This window comes from Plectropomus leopardus, chromosome 7, assembly GCF_026936395.1.
Source record: "Plectropomus leopardus strain MGB_pleo_1.0 chromosome 7, ASM2693639v1, whole genome shotgun sequence".
In the NCBI taxonomy this organism is placed as follows: Eukaryota; Metazoa; Chordata; class Actinopteri; order Perciformes; family Serranidae; genus Plectropomus; species Plectropomus leopardus.
The window spans coordinates 2,463,759-2,484,516 of record NC_142182.1 but is presented as its reverse complement, the minus strand read 5'-3'; the positions used below and the strand labels follow the sequence as shown (position 1 = coordinate 2,484,516).

Here is a 20,758-nt window from a genome sequence, read left to right as displayed (position 1 = left end):
GTACGAGCCTTCCTCTGTGATTAAACTCCTCCTCTGACTCAGATTTAAAGTGGGTTCTTACCGTGATGTAGGACGCATTAATGTAGTCTGACGTGTCCCCCGCCGTCACAGACAGGCGCACTCGCGACCTCTCGACTGCAAAGACAGAAGGAAGATAAAGAGTTAATTTCTCAGAGTCATACAGCAGATAAAACACTCAACATCAGGCCAACTGACATCTTCCTTTTTTCTTTGAGTGCTGCAGCGTCCAACATTTTAATTTCCTAAAAATGTAATAAACTTTGCAGTCAGCCTCACTGAAAATGTAATAAAACTCAATACATTTGCTGATAATAAAATAGAATTAATGTTACTGACAGACTTTATATCATTTTTTACAACACTGAAATAACTTTCAGGTGTTTTTTTCTCTAAATTTTGATGTAATAATATTGCCAGATAATGTAATAAAGCAAAAAAATGAGCGCAGTTTTGTATAGATTCATCTCAAAGATTCATCTCAAAAATAATTGTCAAACAGGTTATTGCAATTCATCTATCGTCACCTATTATAGTAGCCTAAACCACAATTAATGTTTTATTATTTTATTATATTTTTAATCAAGTTATTACATTATTGGGTTTTATTAAATTTTGGATCAAGTTAACCCTTTGAGACCTGCACTGACATCACTTTTCTTGTGCTGCATTCAGATAACATTTACAAATATTTAAACTTTTCAACTCAACTTTCTTTCAAAAACAAGGTTAAAAAAAAGGCAATGAGCAACTTGGTGAGAAGTCACAAACTGCATGAAATGAGTAAATATTTAGAAAATTATTTTAAAAAATGTAAAATGTCTAATTTAATTTTATTTTTCTCAGGTTATTTTATTATTATTTATGCTTAACCCTTTGAGACGAAGAGCAAATTAGCTTTCCATCTTTCAAAAGCATTGGAGGGGAGCAGGCGACTTAATAAGAAATGACCCAAAAATAAGCAAGAAATTCATAAAACGTTACAAGAATATTATTGGAAAATAAAATAAGTACAAGAAAATAACTTTAAGTTAAGTTAAGTGCCAAAAAATATGATTTTCTTCTTTCATTCTTTAACATAATTTGAAATAGGTTATTACGAAAATTGTAGATAAATATTTGTCTTTTTTTGCAGTTTTTTCTCTGTTTTGAAATGAGTTAAACCAATTTTCTCAGGTTTCAGGGTTTAAAATGCTTGTGAGGGCGGCTTAACACGGCTCGAGAAAACTGATGATGGTCCAGCTGTTGAAGGGTTAAGTTACAACTTTGAAGTACAACTTTTTTTTTTTTTTTATATATTTTTCTGTGATATTACGTTTTCAGGACGTGACATCATTGGCTGTGTGGGACTCACCAGGCACCATGGAGCAGTTTCTGTTCTTGCTGCGGTTGCAGTCCTGCAGGGCGGCAGCGTAGTCGCACTGCTTCACTCCGGTGTGACAAACCAGCTGTGGAAAACAGCAAAACATCGTCAGTGACTGAAGAAACCGCACGGGGTCATGCTGCTGAGCTGTGGCGGTTTATACGTACATATACAGACAATACATAAAAATCAATGAACATTTAAAGACTGTTTGGTGCATTTTACTCGCTTTTCATTCTTAATTTTTTGATAACTTTGACTGTGTTCGTGCATATGGCATCAATTTTGGCAAGATTGTGTGTTTTTGTTTAATCAGTGAATTTCCAGCTCAGCTCCTACAATAAGTCTAAAATACACTGTGGAAACTAAATAGTTACATTCAGACTGTTCAAGTCCAAAAATGCTTTTGAAAAAAAATGTTCCCACAGCCATCGAAGCAGAAAAACATGACTTGTATTATTTCTGGGTGTCATTTTGGGCTTTTGACTTGGAATATGTCTGGCATATGGGGAAAATACATACGTTATTTCCACTAGCTGCACTGTCACAATATTTAAATGTTTGATATTTATGTTTAGGACTGATGTTGGTTAAAATAAACTCAATAAAAGTAGAAAATAATTTTGAAAAAGCACATTTTGTGTGCAGAGCGATATGAGTGTGTGTGATATCAAAGCTCTGAGGGTTCATTCGACTTTCACAAAAACTTAAATCTTGGCAAATTTATTTGATTTCTTTCAAAAAAAGTGAGAAACAAGGCACAGAGTAACTTAGCAAGAAACTCATAGATATAGAAAGAATAAAAATAAAATAAATTATATCATCATTATCATAATTATATTTTTCAAATTATCTTATGGAATTTTTATAATTTTAGGCACTTTTTTCAGGTAATTTTCTGGGGTTTTTTATTCTTCTTCTTCTTTTGTTGCTAATTTTCTGTTAATGTTTTGCACTTTTTCTCTTTCCTTGATCATTTTCTTCTTCATGTGTTTTTGAAGAAATCGAGCCCGTTTTTTTCTAGGCTTCAAAGGGTTAATCTTCAGCAGACGTTCAGTGAACACAGAGAGAACAGTCTGTCTCTGCTCACCTTGAACTGTTTGTCCAGGCGCGTCCTCCCAGCAGGCCCCGGGATCAGCAGCTCGTCCACGTACCTGTGCAGGTGAGCCGCAGCCACCTCCGTCTCTCCGGACAGGATGGCCTCCACCAACGCGTCGTGGATAAAGACGTACTGTTCCTGCAGGGAGGAGACGGACAGTTGACTGAAGATGTAATTAAAGTATGTGTGATGCAGAAACCTGCTGATCAAAATTCAGAATAATAATAATCCTAACGACATTCGTCGTTATTAAACCTGCACAGACTGAGAAGTTACATCTCAGATTAACACTTTATTTAAAACCATTTTTTCGACTCAAGGAAAATCTTTATTTTAAGTACCAAACATTCACTTTCCACAGATTTTAAAGCGACTCTAACAAGTACTCTTCACACTTCGACAATGAAACAAGATTTTACTGTTTTTAATAATCACATTTGCAGTATATTTGCAGTGATTGGACCGAACTGAAAGGTTTTACAGGATTCACGGGGGTTTGGCTAAATTTTCGTTATGTATTGCAATCATGACAACATTAACACATTGAGGGACTGACTAACACTGCAGTAAATAAAACTCTGATGCCACTGCGGCTAACAGCCTAACCCTTTCTATCAGAGGAAAGCATTCATGAATACTAAGTTTTATCATCCCTCCGCAGCCACTGTGCGCTACTTTTTATACTGTTTTAAAAAATGTATTCCCTAGTATTAATATTAATCACTGTGTTGCATTTTATTGTATTGTTGTTTTATTGCTGCCTTGTTTTTATCTGTTTCTTCTCTGAGAAACACTTAAGAAAAGTGCTATATAAATAAAGTTTTTTTTAATATTATAAAAATGCCAAACTGGAGGCTTTGAAACGGTTGTCCACAAACCAAAGACGTCAGTGTGGCGTCGTCCACTTACACACTCTACGGTTTAAAGCAGCCCGCTGACATGTAACACTGAGGACTGAAGATTTCTGTGTGTGTCGCCCCCTGGTGTCTGTCTGCAGTATAGGTCATAAAGCCCGTCCCTCCATGTTAGTGAATGGGACATCCGCCAAATTTAAAATTCAAAAAATGTGCCAAATAATTTTTTCCAAAGATGGTTTCTGTCTCTGAAGGTCGTTCTCATCACTCTGATGTTTGTTCGAGTTTTTTTTTATGATAAGTTTAGTTTTAATGAGTTATTAAATTGTACAAAAAGGGGGCTTTTCTGCCATGATTGACAGCTGTGACAGCCAATCTGTGCACTCGCATTCAATAGAGCTACTCGCTAATGGGTGGGATGGGTGTTTTGGCGGGAACTCCCCGACCGTGGAAATCGCTATGACATCACCCTCGCATGATGGCAACGCTCGTATCTCAGATATCTTGACCTCACTTTGGCATAGCAGGGGTTGACCTCTGACCTCTGTCTGAACCAGGTAGTTCCTCTGTGTGCGGATGTGTTTGAGGAAGCCCGTGATGTTGACGGCGTTTTCGTCTCTCATCTGCTTCAGCATGCTGTCCAGCACCACGTACGTGCCCGTCCGTCCCACGCCGGCGCTGCACAGCAACGAGAAAGAAAAATGATGAAAATAATCAGAACCTGAATCAGAAATACTTCATTGATCCCCGAGGGAAAATTGCATCAATAAGCACAAACAGCAGTACATAAGAATAAAAAATATATGAGTATAAAATATCAAATAGAAATACAGCATGTAAATATTTAGATTTTTAAAAAGTTTGTAAATAAATACACTCAGTATGTAAGTGTGTAAACATGAATGTAAAATACAATCAGCTCTGAACTGTGAACATTTAAATGATAACAAAATACAAAAACAGAGTTTCTGCAGATGTTACCTGCAGTGCACCACCACCGGCCCCATGTCGTCCGTCCCGGCTTTGGACGACTTGCGGACGAAGCTGAGCAGCGGCAGAGCGAACTCTGGGACGCCCATGTCGGGCCACTGGGTGTAATGATACTGAGTCACCGTCCGCTCGTTGCTCCGCCCCTTCTGAGAGCCCTGAAGGTGCAACACAACCAGGAAGTGATTAAAATAAAAGTTAAACAGGGATATAGTGTCTTTAGTCGTGATATAAAGTTAAAGAGGGCTTTGTGTGTTAATAATCAGATATGTAACATGGACATAGAAGAGAGTACAGTCTATGTAATATTTGGAATTAATATGAGATTTGTTACTTTTTGTCTTAATTTTTCAGTTCAGCTTTACTTGATTTAACCACCAGCTTATGTTGACTAATGTTAAGATAGCAATAGCTGTGCAACATTAGTAAGCCTATTCACTGGAAATAAAAAAAAAAGTCAAATTCTTTCAACTAATATTGGGACTCCATTTTAAAAAAATGAGTTGAATGAATTTTAACTGAAAAAGGAAAAATAAAACATTATTAATCACCAAATTTAATGCTTTTTTCCCACTAATTATTATTATTTTATTTTAGATCTATAATAATAATAATAATAATAATAATAATAAAGTGCATTATTCATTGTCAAATTGAATGTTTTTTTAATAATTCTAATTCTTTTATTTTTAGATGTATTATTATTATTATTATTATTATTATTATCAATAAATAATACTATTAATAATAATAAATAACAACAACAACAATCATAATAATAATAATAATAATAATAATAATAATAATAATAATAATAACAATAATGATAAAGTGCATTATTAATTCCCAAATTGAATGTTTTTTTCAAATAATTATTATCATTTTATTTTTAGATGTATTGTTATTATCTTTATTAATATTCTTAATAATAAGAAGAACAACAACAATAATAAAGTGCAATTTTAATGATCACTTCTTCTTGCTTTTTCAATATTAGGTCCAGTGAGTTGGATTTAGGTGGATATATTGGCAGAAATTGAATATAATATAATAAGTATATTTTCTTAAGTGAAATGAAAATAATAACAATGAATATTGACAACATCACATAAAAATATCTGGGCATGTAAGTGATTTGTGTTATTTTTTTATTGGCCGTCAGTCTGACCTTTTTGGCGAGCGTGTTCCTGACGGTGAGGGTCCTCTGGGTGTAGTAGGCGAGCTCTCTGCTGCTCTTCACCGTCACCAGGAAGCTGCCGTACTCCTCCTGCACCTCCAGCGGCCAGTACTGATCACACTTCCTCTGAGGACGCGTCAACACATCAAACATCATCATCAGCTACGATGAAGACGCAAATGAGACTTTTGTCTTATTTCATTTGAGTATCCATGACCTCTGTTTTTATTTCCAGGTTCAGAAAAGTTTTTTTTAAGTTCTTACCCAATTTAATTACAAAAACATTAATTAAAATATTAAAAAAACACCATTTAAATTCATTCAAACTAAAAAATACATGCTATTTCCACTAGGTGCACTGGTGTATGAAGTACATTCAAAATAATTATTTTCCTTTTTTTTTTTAAACTAAAAACATAGTGGCATCATGGCAAAAACCTGGCATTAAAAGGGTTAAAATTCAGAAAATTATTTAATATTTGATATTTGTGATCAGGACTGAAAAAAAACTCACTGAAAGTAGAAACTAATATTAATGCATAATGTTTTTTAAAGCTTGATTTTGAAAAGCACATTTTGTGTGCAGAGCAATACGAGTGTGTGTGATATTAAAACGGCCCCGAGGCTGAAGATTCGGTCACTCACTCTTCCTTTCTCCACCAGGTTGGTGATCATCACGATGACGCACACGTTTTGCTCCCAAATCATCCTCCAGAAGTCCTCGGTGCTCGACCTCAGAGGGCCCTGAGCGGCGATGTACGCCCGCGGCTTCTTAAAACCCTGAGGAGACACAGCGGCTTTTAAATCTCCACTTCTGCAGGTATTCTGTTCGAAACACTTCATGGCTATTATATACAACAGTTTTTAAGATATTTCAATAAAAACCACAAACGCTGACCTCAGTCAGGGGATCGCTGAGGTCGTACAGATTCATTCTTCGGTAAACATAAATGTACAGGTGATAATAAAGATAATTCACTGGGGTGAAAACAAGTGAAAATTTGGGCTCATTTGAGATGATGGCGCAAGATCAGTGATACTCAACCTTCACACTGGGAATTGTTTTTATACTGTTAGCGTTCAATAAGGTATTCACAGCATCAAAATCGAGCTTATTTATCAAAAAAGTGCCAATAAAAATCCCCTGCCCCCCCCGAAAGAGGTCTGAACTAAGCCTCAAATGTCCTAAAATCCGAGACACGTCCTAACATCCAAGAAACGTCCTAAATGTCCTAAAATCCGAAAGATATCCTGAATTCCTATGAACATCCTAAAATCCAAGAAATGTCCTTAAATCCTAGAAATGTTTTTAAATCCTCAAAACAGACTGTTGGGTTTTTCCAACATCAACCACAAAAAGCACCAAAATGTATTCATGTATGAAATAAATCTGTAAAATGTTAACTGCTGTCCGTGTAGAGTGACCTAGATTAAATAAAAAAATACATAAAAATCCAGCATAAAATATGTAAAAAATAAAAGAAACTGGACACAGCTATAGACCTCTTGTTTAAGCTTCCATGTTGTTCCCACTTTACGAGCTCATGAACACAATCAAGTCGGAAAAACGACTTTCCCAACTCTAAAACTTCCATCAAACGAAAGCATCAACAGTATCGATATAATATCGTGATGCTGCCGAGCCCTCGCTGTAAAGCCAGAGCGGAGGCAGAGAGGGAGAAGAGAACTGCTTTCTATGTTTTACGAGGACAGAAATACATTCAGCAGATAGCCGGAGCTCAAAGACTCACACAAAGCGTTTTGATGAGTAACACTGAACGTAAAAATGTCTTTTGTTTGCCTGAAAGAAAACTCCACAAGGCCCCTTTAAGGCCGGCGCTGGAAAGAGCGCGTTTCTTGTTCTCAGCAGAGGGCAGCATTCAATCACCCGCTTTAATAGTTGGATAACCTTCACAGTGACTGACAGCGTCGAGCTGCCTTTATGCCGAGAGACGCAGACAAAAGTGTGAGCTGGAGAGATCCTCCACGAGCTTTTACCAACTTTGTAACCGGTACGCCGGCTCTCCAGAGAGGCCGTGACTGTCGCGGGGTTTTTGGTTTTTTTTTCCCTGTCACCTCTGCCTTTCACAAAACGTCAAACGCTGGAAATGAGATTTTTATGGTGCTGCGAGAAGTATAATGCAGAGCCTCGCAGGTCCCCGCTGACAACAGAATAGGTACAGCATGAAAGGTTTGGCGTTTTTGCAGGGGGGCGTGCTGACTTTGGGGACGAAAGAGGGAAGTGAAAGGTGTGGGAATAAAGATAAAATCATAAGTTCTGACTGCGTGTTTGACAGAGCGGCTCAGGGTGAAGACGAAGGCCGCGGTTTGTATGAAGCTGAGTGAAACTGAAGGAAAAGAAAAGAGGTTTGAAACAGAGAACGCCTCACATCCACGTAGTTTGCGTTGATGTAATCGCTCGTCTTCCCGTCTTTGTCGGCCTGCGGCGAGAGACGCACCCGGCTGTGGTCATCTGACGGAAAAAAAGAGCAATAAATAATCAGATCGAAATAAAAACACTTTGTGTTCATTTCAAGTTCAGCCTTTGAACAGTGAGCCAATCGTGGTTTCTTTTAGAAACATGGAGGGAACAACGACATGAGCAACTCTGAAAGAAATGTTCTGGAAATTATATTTAAAAAAAGATTTATAAAATTTTTAAAAAATTAGGGGAAAAATATCTAGAGAAAAAAAAGAAAAAGCTAGGGGAAAAAAACTACATTTATTATTATCATAATTACAGATTTTAATCATGTTATAGAATTATTTTAATTTCCAAGCCCTTTTTCCGCAGCTTGTTTTTTTGTTTGTTTTTACTAATTTCTAAAGTCATTTTCTTGTACTTTTTAGTAATTTCTTTCTATTTCTTGCAATATAATTTAATTTTTGTTTCTAATTGTCTTCTCGCCATGCTTTTTCTAAAAAATCAAGCCAGTTTGTTCAGGTTTTAACTCAGGTACTTATGTGTTAACTGCCTTACACACTTCCTACCTTAACACTTTGAACTGTGAGCAAATCAATGGACTTTCAGACTGTCAGATTTATTTTTATAAAAAAAATGTAAAAAAAAAAAAAACACTGGGGGAAAATGTGTATGGGAAAAAAAACCATTATCTGTTATTATCAAAATTACATATTTTAAACTATGTAACTTTCTTTTTCATTTTTTGGTTGTTTCTTTTTTTGTGATTTTTGTTGTTTGTTTGTTTATTGCATATTTAAAATTATATGACCAAATTATTATAATTTCAAGCAGGTCATTTTCCAGGTCATTTTCTTGTTTTGTTTTTTATCTTTCTTTATATTTATCTTCATATTTTTGCTTTGACAAACTTTCATGTAATTTTCCTCTATTAACAATGTCTTGCTAATTTTTAGGTCATTTCTTTTTTTTGTTGTTAATTGCCTTTTTTTCCATGTTTTTGTAAGATTTCAAGCAATGTTGCTCTGGTTTCAAAGGGTTAAGTCTGGGACTGTCTTGTTTTAAAAAGTCTCAACAGTTTCTTAAAACAGATGCTCGCAAAAAAAAAATGCAAGGAAACAGTGAATTTCTCAGGGACTTTTTGAAGTTCAGTCAAATGAATCTGCTGCAAAATTTGTGCTGATTTTTTTATTCTGTAATTATGAACTGAAGTGAACTCACAGGCCAAGATGTTACTGTATCTGTTTTTAGTCTTGTTGTCAGGATGGTTGGAGCTGTCAGTCGTCATCCCCATGTCCACCGCGCACGTCTGAATCTCCTGCACGCAGATGCAGACACACACACACACACACACACACACACACACACACACACACACACACACACACACACACACATTTGCAGATTACGATTTTACATTTAACACAGGATCAGTTCTTACTTCTACAAAATACTAAACCAACTTTTCCAAATCTTTACTTTGAGAAATAAAAAAATATATTTTTCCCACAATCCTTTAAAAAAATTAACTAAAGAAGTTCTCAAATGTTAAATGTTGTCTGAACAAAAGCAGCTGAACAAGAACTCTGAATAAAATGCAGTCGAAAAAACGATGATTTAACTCTGGGAATGATCTGAACAAAGGATCAATTCACATGATTACAATAAGAACTTGAAGCATTTGACTAGTTTTTGATCCTCTGTGCCAAGGACACATTTAATGTAAGAACCAAAAAAAGTATTCAGGTTCAATACGAAACATTTATTGTGCTCGAGTCATAATGGCTTCCAAAATTATTAAAGGTATGTAGAGAATTTATCTTAATAAAGGTAACCCACAGGCTGGAGTGTTGACAGTTTTCATTATTTTTAAGTGTATGAAACTACAATAAAAGTCACCTTTGTTACGTTGTGATGGACGTAAAAATGGAAAAGGTAGATATTTTAAAACCTCTGCAAATTATACTGAAACTGAATATTTTTAACTGTCACATTTCTACTTAAAGTTTATTTTTGTGCCAGTCCCATAATGAGCATACACATTCATGTGGTCAGCAGAAAACTAGACTTCTGCAGCTCCTCTCGGCCCTGATTTCAGGTTTTTAGGAAATCTAACGCGTGACAGGAAAAGGGCCAATCGCAGGTCATTTCAGAGAGCGAGCGTTCCTATTGGCTGTTCTACAAATGCAGCTGCGCGTGCACGTTTCTTCTGTGGTGGAGAATCCTGCAAACAAAGCTCCAGCATTGGAAACAACTGCAAAGTAACCCCAAAAAAAGGAGAAAGGCTTGTTATAAGAGTCGACTCCACCGGCAGCGTGTCGATGTTGTTTCTTGCTCCTTTTTTGATATATTTTTGATTATATTTTTCAATGAGCAACTGAAGAAAAATTACCAAAAAAATTGCAAGAAACTGAGAAAAAGTACAAGAAAGTTAATTTGGGAGGGGCTGAGGTCAATTACAAAAAAAGAAACACATAGAAAAAACCCTGAAAAAAGTGCTTTAAGAGTAATAATTTTATATAATTAGATATAAGTATGATAATATTTAGATATAAGTATGATAATTATAAATATTGTTATCTGGGCATTTTTTAATTTTTTGCTTTAAAAAAACCAAACAAATCACACAATTTCTTGCAATTTGGGGGACATTTCTTGACAAGTTGCTCATTGGCTTTTTTTTATGTTATAAAAAAATCAATTTTTTTTGGGCTTTAAAGGTTTAAATGCTTGCAAAAGGCGTCTGAATGTAGCAAAAGTAAACTGATGATGATAATGAGTATGAATACTATTAAATTACAGTATATTGTTAACGTCTGTGCTGCCAGCTTTTTTCTGTTATTTTACAGTGAAATTATTGACCGTAATACATCCATGACCTCCTCCACTGGCGTCACACAGAGTTCATGCGTTTGTACATCCACAGAAACACTTTGCATCACAAGACGAACACAAAAACAGAGCTACGAGCGCGGCAGCGTCCGTCCGGAGGAGAGCGTCTTACCTCGTAACTCTCCTTCAGTATCTAATGACGAGGGTGAGGAGGAAGAGGCAGGCAGCCAGGACGTTTCCGTGACAACACAGTCAACCAGAGAGGTGCGAAAAGACAAATTACAAGACGACACAGAAAACAACGAATTCATGTCACAGTACAGCTCATGCTGCTGCAAACACGGAGGGACAAATCAACACAAAGTTTAGTTAACCCTTTAAACTCAGCAAACTGGTTTGATTTCTTTCAAAAACATGGGGTGACAGCAACAAGCAACTTAACAAGACACGACCCAAAAATTTAACAACATAATTGGTGAAAATTACCTGAAAATAGGGTAAAAAAAGTAAATTTAAATTAAAAATAAACAAAAAATAAGTGCTGATTTTTTAATTACATTTTTACATATAAAGTTATAATAATTATAAATATACTCCATTTTTTTTTTTTTTTTTTAGATTTTTTCTTATTTTTTCTTTTCTCTTCTTTTTCTTTTTCTTATTTTTTTTTAGATAATTTTCTTATATTTTCCCCTCTTTTTTAAAAAAATATTTTTAAGGTTTCTTTCTTGCCAAGTGGGTCTTTGCTTTTTGTGAAATGAGATCTCTGGAGACACCGGGGAACTGTTGGCATTTGTCAGTGTTTTGTGCTCTAAACTGTTATCAGAAAATTGCATAAAAAATCAACAGATTAAATGTTTTTTAATGTAATGCTTTGGTTTGGAAAACATTTTCTCTTTGTGGCCTCATTGTGTTGATTTGTCCTTTAGTGTCACTTTTCAGAACAAAACAAAGTGGAGCTTTGATTCATTCAGCGATCAAAGTCGCATATTTCTGCTGATTGACGACGGGTAAAACACGACGCTGAATGAATGAAAGCTCCTCACAAAGAGATGAAACGGGACAACATTCACAACATGCAACTGATTAACAACTCAGTATGTCACAACTGTAAATATACTGAAAATTATAATAAATACTATTATTTTCCCCAACGAATTCCTGCAAGTTATGATCGTAGAGTCTAAAATAGTCACGTATGGTCGCAGCCCTTCGTCAAAATGCGTCCACTAACTGTCACATCATCACAGATCATCAAGCAGCATGCACACAACCACATGATGACACACACACACACACACACACACACACACACACACACACACACACACACACACACACACACACACACACACACACACACACACACACACACACCACAGTCATGTTCGAGGGAAATTGTTTGCAGAAATATTAAGTGATCCGCTGTTCGTACCTCAAACTCTGGCTGGAAGCCGTGCGTGGCGTGAAGCTCGGCCACGTGTTTCACGAACTCCTTCACTGGGAAAGCGGTTTGTTCGTCTGGAAGAAAACAGGAGAAAAGACTGACTGAGCGAGCCGCAGAGATTATAAACCAGTCACAAAATGTGTGATTTTGTGTTATTGTGTTGTATTGTTAAAATAAAAAACTAAAATGTGTCCGTGTGTGAGCTGTTGTAAACATTAAAATGCATAATTATTGAGGGTCAGATGTCTACACTTACATTAAATGCCTTATAAGACCTTATGAAGCTCATTTTTAACCTAATTCATGATTTTTTCAGACACGATATTTTTCTCATTCAGGGTATAAAAATACACGTCAGTAGTTCAAGGTAGAAGAGCTTGACTCATTTGATGAAAATACATTTAAAAACAGATAAATTAGCTAAAATGTTTGTGACAAATTTAAGACTATTTAATCACTTTTATGGCCTAATATGTATAAAAATTAATTGACTTTTTAAGAACCTGCAGACACCTACCAAACCTCTGTGTGGGCTCCTGTGGAGGGACATGGATGACTGTTTTGATAGTATGAGGACATTAAGGACAGCTTTAGAGCTGAGAATTTTTTATTATTATTATTAAGAATAAAAGTAAGAATAATAAAACCTGTTTGTATTAATTAATATAATTACTTAATTAATATAATATAATCTTTCTTTTATCTTATTTTTATTTATTTATTTATTTATTTATTTATTTATTATTATTATTATTATTATTATTATTATTATTATTATTATTATTATTATTATTATTATTATTATTATTATTAAGCTTAAGAATAATAAAATATCTTTTATTTCTTAATATAATTAATTAAGATGATTTGATAAAGAGTGGGTTTGTTGGTCATACTAATAACGTTTAAAAGGAGATTACAGATTACAAAGTACTTTGACAACCAAAGCAAAGCAGAGCCAATAAACCCCGATGAAGAACTTGCAGACATTTTACAAAAGGTTGTTTTATGACCTCTTTTTTTAAAGATATTTCAGAAAACTGTTTAAAAAATGTTAAAAGGAAGGAGTTTTGGGAAAGTGAGGACAATCAAAAATTGCATTTTTCAACCTTGAAAGCGAGACTGTTTTAAACCTATTAAGGATTTCTAAGGCTTTTTTAAAAACATTTTTTAAAGTGAACAATTTGGAAAGTGAGGACTATTTGACTGGTTGCAGGTTTTGAGTTAATGTGAAGGGTTTCTGTAGTTTTTCTTTGCCTGAATCTATTTTAACGAAACCAAGCCTTATGTTGTGTAGACTGTAAAGCCCTTTAAAGGTCCAGTGTGTAAGATTTAAGGGGATTTAGTGACATCTAGTGGTGAGGATTGAAGATTGCAACACGTTGAAACTTCTCCTGGTTAGAAATCCTTCAGTGTTCATGTTTGTGAGGCGATTTATCCAAAGAGGATCAGGTGATTTAAACCAGTAAAAACACTCAAACAGCATGTTTACATGCACAGTTTAGTGGAGCTGCAGTTACAGCTCAGTTAGGTTATTTAACTGGACTCGTCCACAGCAGCTGATCTGCCCTTCAGCTTGTTGCTATAAACCTTTATTATTTAAACAGTCTATGATATCGACCCAATCACAAACATAACTGTTTATTTACAGTAACTTTGAGGTAGAAAACGTCACATACATATAATCAAACTGAGTAAACTCTGACTTCACTGATTAGTTTGAAGCCACAAAAAAAATCAACATCAGTGTAAGTGTACGCTATATTTAGAATACTTTCTCTGCGTCACCTCGCTGTCAGACAGCTCTTACTGACGAGGCCGTTTTATCAAAAACACCAAACTGAGAAAAACACTCATTTTACTGAACTGAACGAAGGAGCTGCTGCTCTACTGCTGCTCTACAGCTGCTCTACTGCTGCTCTACAGCTGCTCTAACGCTGCTCTACTGCTGCTCTACTGCTGCTCTACAGCTGCTCTACAGCTGCTCTACAGCTGCTCTGCGGCTGCTCTAACGTTGCTCTACTGCTGCTCTACAGCTGCTCTAACGCTGCTCTACTGCTGCTCTACTGCTGCTCTAACGCTGCTCTTCAGCTGCTCTACGGCTGCTCTACTGCTGCAATACTGCTGCGCTACAGCTGCTCTAACGCTGCTCTATTGCTGCTCTACAGCTGCCCTACAGCTGCTCTACAGCTGCTCTAATGCGGCTCTACAGCTGTTCTACTGCTGCCCTACAGCTGCTCTACAGCTGCTCTACAGCTGCTCTACAGCTGTTCTACAGCTGTTCTACTGCTGCCCTACAGCTGCTCTACTGCTGCTCTACTGCTGCCTCCATCAGCTGCTGAGGCAGATAGAAAAGAAAAAGTACTCCAATATACTCAACACGTACACTGATTTTGAATTTTTTTAGGATGTTAAATATGTTTCGCTGCAGCTCTGTTCACAGCAGGACATCACGTAGCTTCTGTGTTGTTATATCTGTGTAAGTCCTTACATGTAAACTTGTCTGTTTGAGTGTGTGTGTGTGTGTGTGTGTGTGTGTGTGTGTGTGTTACCAGATGTTAAGGCAGCAGTGGACTGTGCGATGACTCTGGGTGATGAGCTGTCGTCGATGTAGAAGTGCGCCGTCTGAAAACAGGTCCTGCAGACAAAACACACACAAACGGCACAGCAGAGTGAACATTAGAGGGTTTTTATCTCTAAATGAAATAAATTATAATTATATGCAACCATAAAAATTACCGTTTGATTGAGTGAAGCTGTCACAATTTTGTTTAAACACAAAAATGTCTGAAAATGTTCCTAAAAATAAACAGACAATTTCAAGTACAACATTTAAGACACATTTATTACATAAATACATCAATATTTACTATCAAATAGTAAAAATCAACACTAACATTAGAATTCATTAAAATGAATAAAAATATATTGCTTCAAAAACGCCTTCACAGCCTGTAAATCTGTGTTGATGCCACGCTTCAGTCAGGACAGTCGGCCGAGAGGCAGACGATGCTTTTGTTTTCATGTGACTCCGCGTTAGCCCAGATTTTGGAGAATACACGTAATCTTCCCAAAAACACAGGGAGAAAAAGATGTTCTGTTAATCCTTGACAAGTTTTTAAACGGATGAGATTGCCCTCCGATGAACCTGCGTTGTCTCGGCCAGAAATGGGCATCAGGGATTATCACCGAGAAAAGGGGCTGAGCTGTGAGATTAAAGACGTGTTTTTGGAGGAAACACAAACAGTCATTCTCTCGGCGATTCTGACAAGTGGTCGTTTTGTCAAAAAGTCGCTCTGATGTCATGTTAAATTTTGGTAAAGAAACAAAACAGCACAGCCATTTAACAGGCGTCTCCTGACCTCTCACCTCAAGATATGTGAATGGAAGTTTTCTGGATACACACAAATCTCCCCTTTACAGTAACTTTATGCTGCAGTTTGGGTCAAAAAAACGCTGTTTTCTCACGCAGTATACATGTGATATTTTTCGTTTATTGGATTTGAACAATTCTGCATGCTGGGATCCCTAAACAGTACTGAAGTTTCAAGAATCGGTGGTTAATGAGCCTCATGCAGCAGCAAGTCTCTTAAATTTCTCTCATATTTTCTATAAAATTTTTGGTAAGAGAAAATAGAACTGAAGTCAACTCCAGATGCACCAAATGCTCTTCACCACCCAAATTTGCTCTCACCCAAGTGAGCTCAATGATGAATCCCATTTGATCATAAGTCACCTGTTAGCACAGGTAACGCCCCCTAAACACCATATAAGGGCAGGTTTAGTGCCGTGTGCAAAGACTCGGATACCAAAAAAAGACTGCAAAAAGAGGAGGAACTTCTGCAGCCTGAGACTGATGTACTGGTGAATAAACTTAAAGTAAATGTAATTTCAGGAAGTTGCATTAAAATATTAAAAGCAAAAGTAACGCATGCAAAAAGTTTAAATAAATTTAATAAATCAAAATGACTGAAATTATCAAAAGGAAAAGCAGCAAGTCCTCATACATACAGTATAAATGAGATCTGGAAACATTAAATGTTTTGGGTTTTTTTTGTTTTGCATGAAAAACAAAATAAATAGATGCAATTTAATTTTCTAATTAAATGACTGTTTTTTTCAGCTGCACTTGTATATTTTCATACTTTTGGTTTGTGTGAAAAAATCTTGAATTGTAAAGTAATTATCTAATAATAGTAATTATGGAAAAAGTACAATATTTCTCTCTGAAGTGTTGTGGAGTAAAAGGGGAAAGTGGCAGGAGATTAAAATACAAAAGTAACATAAACATAATCTCAGATTTGTACTTAAGTTCAGTGTTTGAGTAAATATACTTAATTACAGTTCAGCTCTGGTCAGCACAGTATCTGAAATTACAGTACCTGGGATCAATAGCAGTATCTCTTTAGCCCTGAAATTTAATAATCCAATCATTATAAATACTCTAAAACATCATCTAAATTTAATTAGATGATATTAATGCATTTTTAAAATGTTCCTCAAATGTAAAACTATTTATCTTCACTTTTTGCACACTTATTTGCATTTTATTCTTTTTTATTGCTTTTTAATCTTTTTCTGTTTGTTCTCTGTACTTGACATATCTTTATTATTATTATTTTATTTTATTTTGCTTTATTCTATTCTATTTTATTATATGTTAAGTGCATTCCTTTGTATATATATTTGCATTATTTTGCCTTTTTGTCGAATATTTTATTCAGTTGCTGCTCTCTTATTTGCTGCTGTAATGAAACAATTTCCCTCAGGGGATTAATAAAGTATTTCTATTCTATTCTTTCAATCATTTTCTCATTTTCTCACTTTATCATTTTAAGTAATTTATCTGCTAGTTTTAGAATTTGTATCCATTACTTTTAGCTCGTTTTTACTACTCTCATCTGTTTATCCATGACTTTTTAATTTTTTTTAACATTTTCAGTCGTTAATTCATAAACTTAAAATTTTCTCCAATTTCACAATTTCGACCTTTATACATTACTTTTAGCTTTTTTTGGCTTTTTTTGCGACTTTTCTAGTACTTTTAGCTTTTTTGACTGTTACCAGCCTTTTATCATTTACTTTTCAGTTTTTACCATTTTCAACCATTTTATTCATTACTTTAATAATTTATTTGTTTAACCCTTTTCAACCATTTATCTATTACTTTTAGATTTTTACCATTCTAAATAGTTTATCCAGTAGCTCTTTACATGATTTGAACTGTTTTAAAAGCAACCAGATCTTTTAATTTAAGTGCTTTTAATTTGATAGGGTGTTGGTTTTCTGTAAGCGGTTGTGTTTTTTTCCTCGTTACAGGGTTTTTGGGGGAGTTTTTCCTTAGTCGCTGTGAGGGTCTGAGGGCAGAGGGATCTCATATGATGTAAAGCCCTCTGAGGCAAACTGTGTTTTGTGATAATGGGCTTTATAAATAAAATTTAATTGAACTAAATTAACAACTCTTTGGGCTCTTTTTTGAAGCTGCAAAGGATCTCATGCTGTTAAAAACTACTTAGCTTCGTGCTAATTTGCTGAGCATCTCTCAGCTTGTTGTAAACTTGCAAAGTCGACCAAAATCCGCTCCAACTGCTTGACCTCAGCAGCACAGCAGCAGAGTCCAAATGAGCACCGTGCTGTCGGGAGGGAGTGAAAAAAGGACACAACAGCGGCGGGATTAGCGCAGTTTGGCCTCCTGCCGCTCGCCCTACAAGACGCTGACACGTTTCCTCCTGTCTGACATAATCAGACGGATGTCCTTTTCTATCCCCCGTCCCTCTCGGCTGAACGGACGCTCGCGGCGCCGCAGCCAAGGTACATCCCTCACCGAGGATTAATCCCCCGCTCCCCAGATTATTACCAGTTTAGCACTGCTCAATCTTGGCGATACAACAACAAGCAGAGCGCAAAACAAGAACAATATGTTGAGTCTGCGGCACGCCAGATGAGAAATGTACAAAATATTACTAACAGTGTTTACACTGCGTTTGACAGCGTGTCCTTGATCGGATTTCTCAAGTTGGTTATTTCACGGTCTGAGTGGGCGGCAGGGCTTTTTCCTGCTAAAACATGTTTTCAGCAAAAGAAGAAAAGAAATTTTGGGTTTATGTCCTGAATAGGCATGCTGAGGGAAAAAAACAACAACCTTTAAACCATTCCCAAAGAAACTTTTGTTTGCTCCAAATCCAGTATTTCATACGTCTCAGTGAAAAAAACAACAACGAAAAAACAGCATCTCTCAAGGTCAACCGACAGGAATCCAAAACACTCCGCTGTCAAAAGCGAGCGGCGGCGGCTGAAAGGCTCATTCAGCCCGCCAGCAGCCGCATCGACAGCACAACACAGGAGGCATTGTTCGTGAAGGGGCTGCTGGTGAACACACACAAACACACACAAACACACACTCCGAGCTCGTGTCTCGAGATGCAGCTTCTTCACACAAATACGAGAGTCTTCTGGCTAAAGCCCCCACTTCACCCCCCCTCCCCCGAATTACATGAGATATGATGGGGTTGAAGGGCAGAGCGGGGATCTGAAGAGGCCGATGGATTATTCACACAGGCAGATTTCAAAGATAAAATCGGGATGCGGCCGCGGGACTTTACGAGCTTTGATTTTGAGGATTTGATTGGGACCGTATTGAAGACGTGGCGCCCACATGTATTAAAGGGATTTTTATTTACCTGTGCGAGACCAGTCTGCAGGAACATTTTAACACTTTATGGGAAAAAGGTTGGATTGCGTTCACACTGCAGGTCTAACCCTAACCCCTTATGTGATCCAGATGTGATTTTTTAGTGACAGTGTGAACAGCACAAACCACACGGAGTCTGAACTTTTGGGCCACTTTCATCTGTGGTTCTGAATCAGATACAGATCTGATTTTTAGAAACCTCAGTCTGAACATTAATGCGACCCGTATCGCAATTCAACGTGACTTTTCAGTACTAAAGATCGACATCCTTTTTTAAAATGAATAAAACATCGTCAGTCCATCTGTCTGCATCCGTATACCCTCGAAATCAAGCTTTAAAAAACATTATTCCTTAATATTATTTTCTACTTTTATTACATTTATTTCTTTGACCAACATCCATCCTAATCATGAATATCAAATATTAATTAACTGTCAGAATTTTAACCCTTTAAAGGCCAGGTTTCTGTCATGATGTCACTATGTTTTTAGATGAAAAAAAAAATAGTTTCAATACACTACATGCCAAGTCTTTTTTTCCTTTTTTTAAAGTTTATCACAGTCTGGGATATGTCAATAATTAACAGCTACACTGATTGTGACAGGTCACCTAGTGGAAATAGCATGTATTTTCTTCCATATGCCAAATATGGTCAAAATGACCTCATCAGGTAGAAAATAGTCAAAATGACAAATTCAGAGTCAAAAGCCCAGAATGACACCCAGAAATAATACAAGTCCTGTTTTTCTGCTCTGATGGCTGTGGGATCAAAAATGTCAGTTTGAATGGGTTTCAATGGAGCATTTTTTGACCTGAACAGTCTGAATGTAACTATTTAGTTTCCACAGTGTATTTTAGACTTATTGTAGGAGCTGAGCTGCAAATTCACTGATTACACTCAAATACACAATCCTGCCAAAAAATATGCCATATGCATGAACACAGCAATAATTATCAAAAAATTAAGGATGAAAATTGTGTACAATGTGCCAAATAGTCCCTATATATGTGTGTGTGTGTGTGTGTGTGTGTGTGTGTGTATATGAGCATTAATTAGGTCATTAAGCCTGTATTAGAAAGCCGACAGAGTAAAGAGGTGACAGGAAATGAGACAGATGGGACTCCCTGTTTCCACAAGCAACAGTGACCCTGGCCAGAGTCGAGACAGGGAGACAGGGAGACAGGGACACAGGGACACAGGGAGACAGGGAGACAGGGAGACAGGGACACAGGGAGACAGGGACACAGGGACACAGGGAGACAGGGAGACAGGGACACAGGGAGACAGGGAGACAGGGAGACAGGGAGACAGGGAGACAGGGACACAGGGACACAGGGATACAGGGAGACAGGGACACAGGGAGACAGGGACACAGGGAGCCCACAATCACATGCACATTTCCATAAGCACAAAGAACACAAGTTCAACCGTAACAGTTTTATAAGATAATATGTCTTTGTTATGTTTCTGTCAGCCTGCTGTGGACTTCTTCTGCCCTCTAGTGGCCAAAACAATCAAATAAACGCAGCTTTACCGACCTCCAGTAGACGAGGATCCCGATGAGGACGATCAGGCCGAGGACGGTGAGGGTGGAGATGACGGCCAGGGGAACCACGGCTTTCCTCTCTCTGTCCCGGATTGAACCGACTCTCGACTCATGGCTGCTGTTGCTGGCATCTGTAAAGGAGGAACAGAGGAGGACGCAAGTTAAAGCCGCTGAGAGTGTTTCTCAGAGGATAAGCTGCTCCGGTTACAGAAATGTTACACATTAAACTTCAGTCGGCAAAGACAAAGACACACAACGTGCACCAGTGGCTCCTCATTTTCCCTGATGCTCCCTTATAGCCCTGAAGATGAAAAAAAATG

The 20,758-nt window shown here is 36.8% G+C and overlaps 1 protein-coding gene across 4 annotated transcripts in view; it reads right to left on the bottom strand.

Moving 5' to 3' along the window:
* The window catches only part of ptprz1a (protein tyrosine phosphatase receptor type Z1a), a 120,728-nt gene that overhangs the window by 25,141 nt on the left and 74,829 nt on the right, over positions 1 to 20,758 (bottom strand). For 3 of the 4 annotated variants that reach the window (XM_088079634.1, XM_088079636.1, XM_088079637.1), the window contains 13 exons: positions 20,431 to 20,569; positions 14,752 to 14,837; positions 12,188 to 12,273; positions 10,925 to 10,945; positions 9,142 to 9,238; positions 7,889 to 7,971; positions 6,144 to 6,278; positions 5,490 to 5,624; positions 4,316 to 4,479; positions 3,877 to 4,012; positions 2,472 to 2,618; positions 1,373 to 1,466; positions 62 to 135 (listed from right to left, as the gene is read on the bottom strand). In XM_088079634.1, coding sequence (XP_087935760.1) covers positions 62 to 135; positions 1,373 to 1,466; positions 2,472 to 2,618; positions 3,877 to 4,012; positions 4,316 to 4,479; positions 5,490 to 5,624; positions 6,144 to 6,278; positions 7,889 to 7,971; positions 9,142 to 9,238; positions 10,925 to 10,945; positions 12,188 to 12,273; positions 14,752 to 14,837; positions 20,431 to 20,569 — 1,397 coding nt within the window. The remainder of the gene's footprint in view (positions 1 to 61; positions 136 to 1,372; positions 1,467 to 2,471; positions 2,619 to 3,876; positions 4,013 to 4,315; positions 4,480 to 5,489; positions 5,625 to 6,143; positions 6,279 to 7,888; positions 7,972 to 9,141; positions 9,239 to 10,924; positions 10,946 to 12,187; positions 12,274 to 14,751; positions 14,838 to 20,430; positions 20,570 to 20,758) is intronic. The other variant, XM_088079635.1, reaches the window with a different exon arrangement.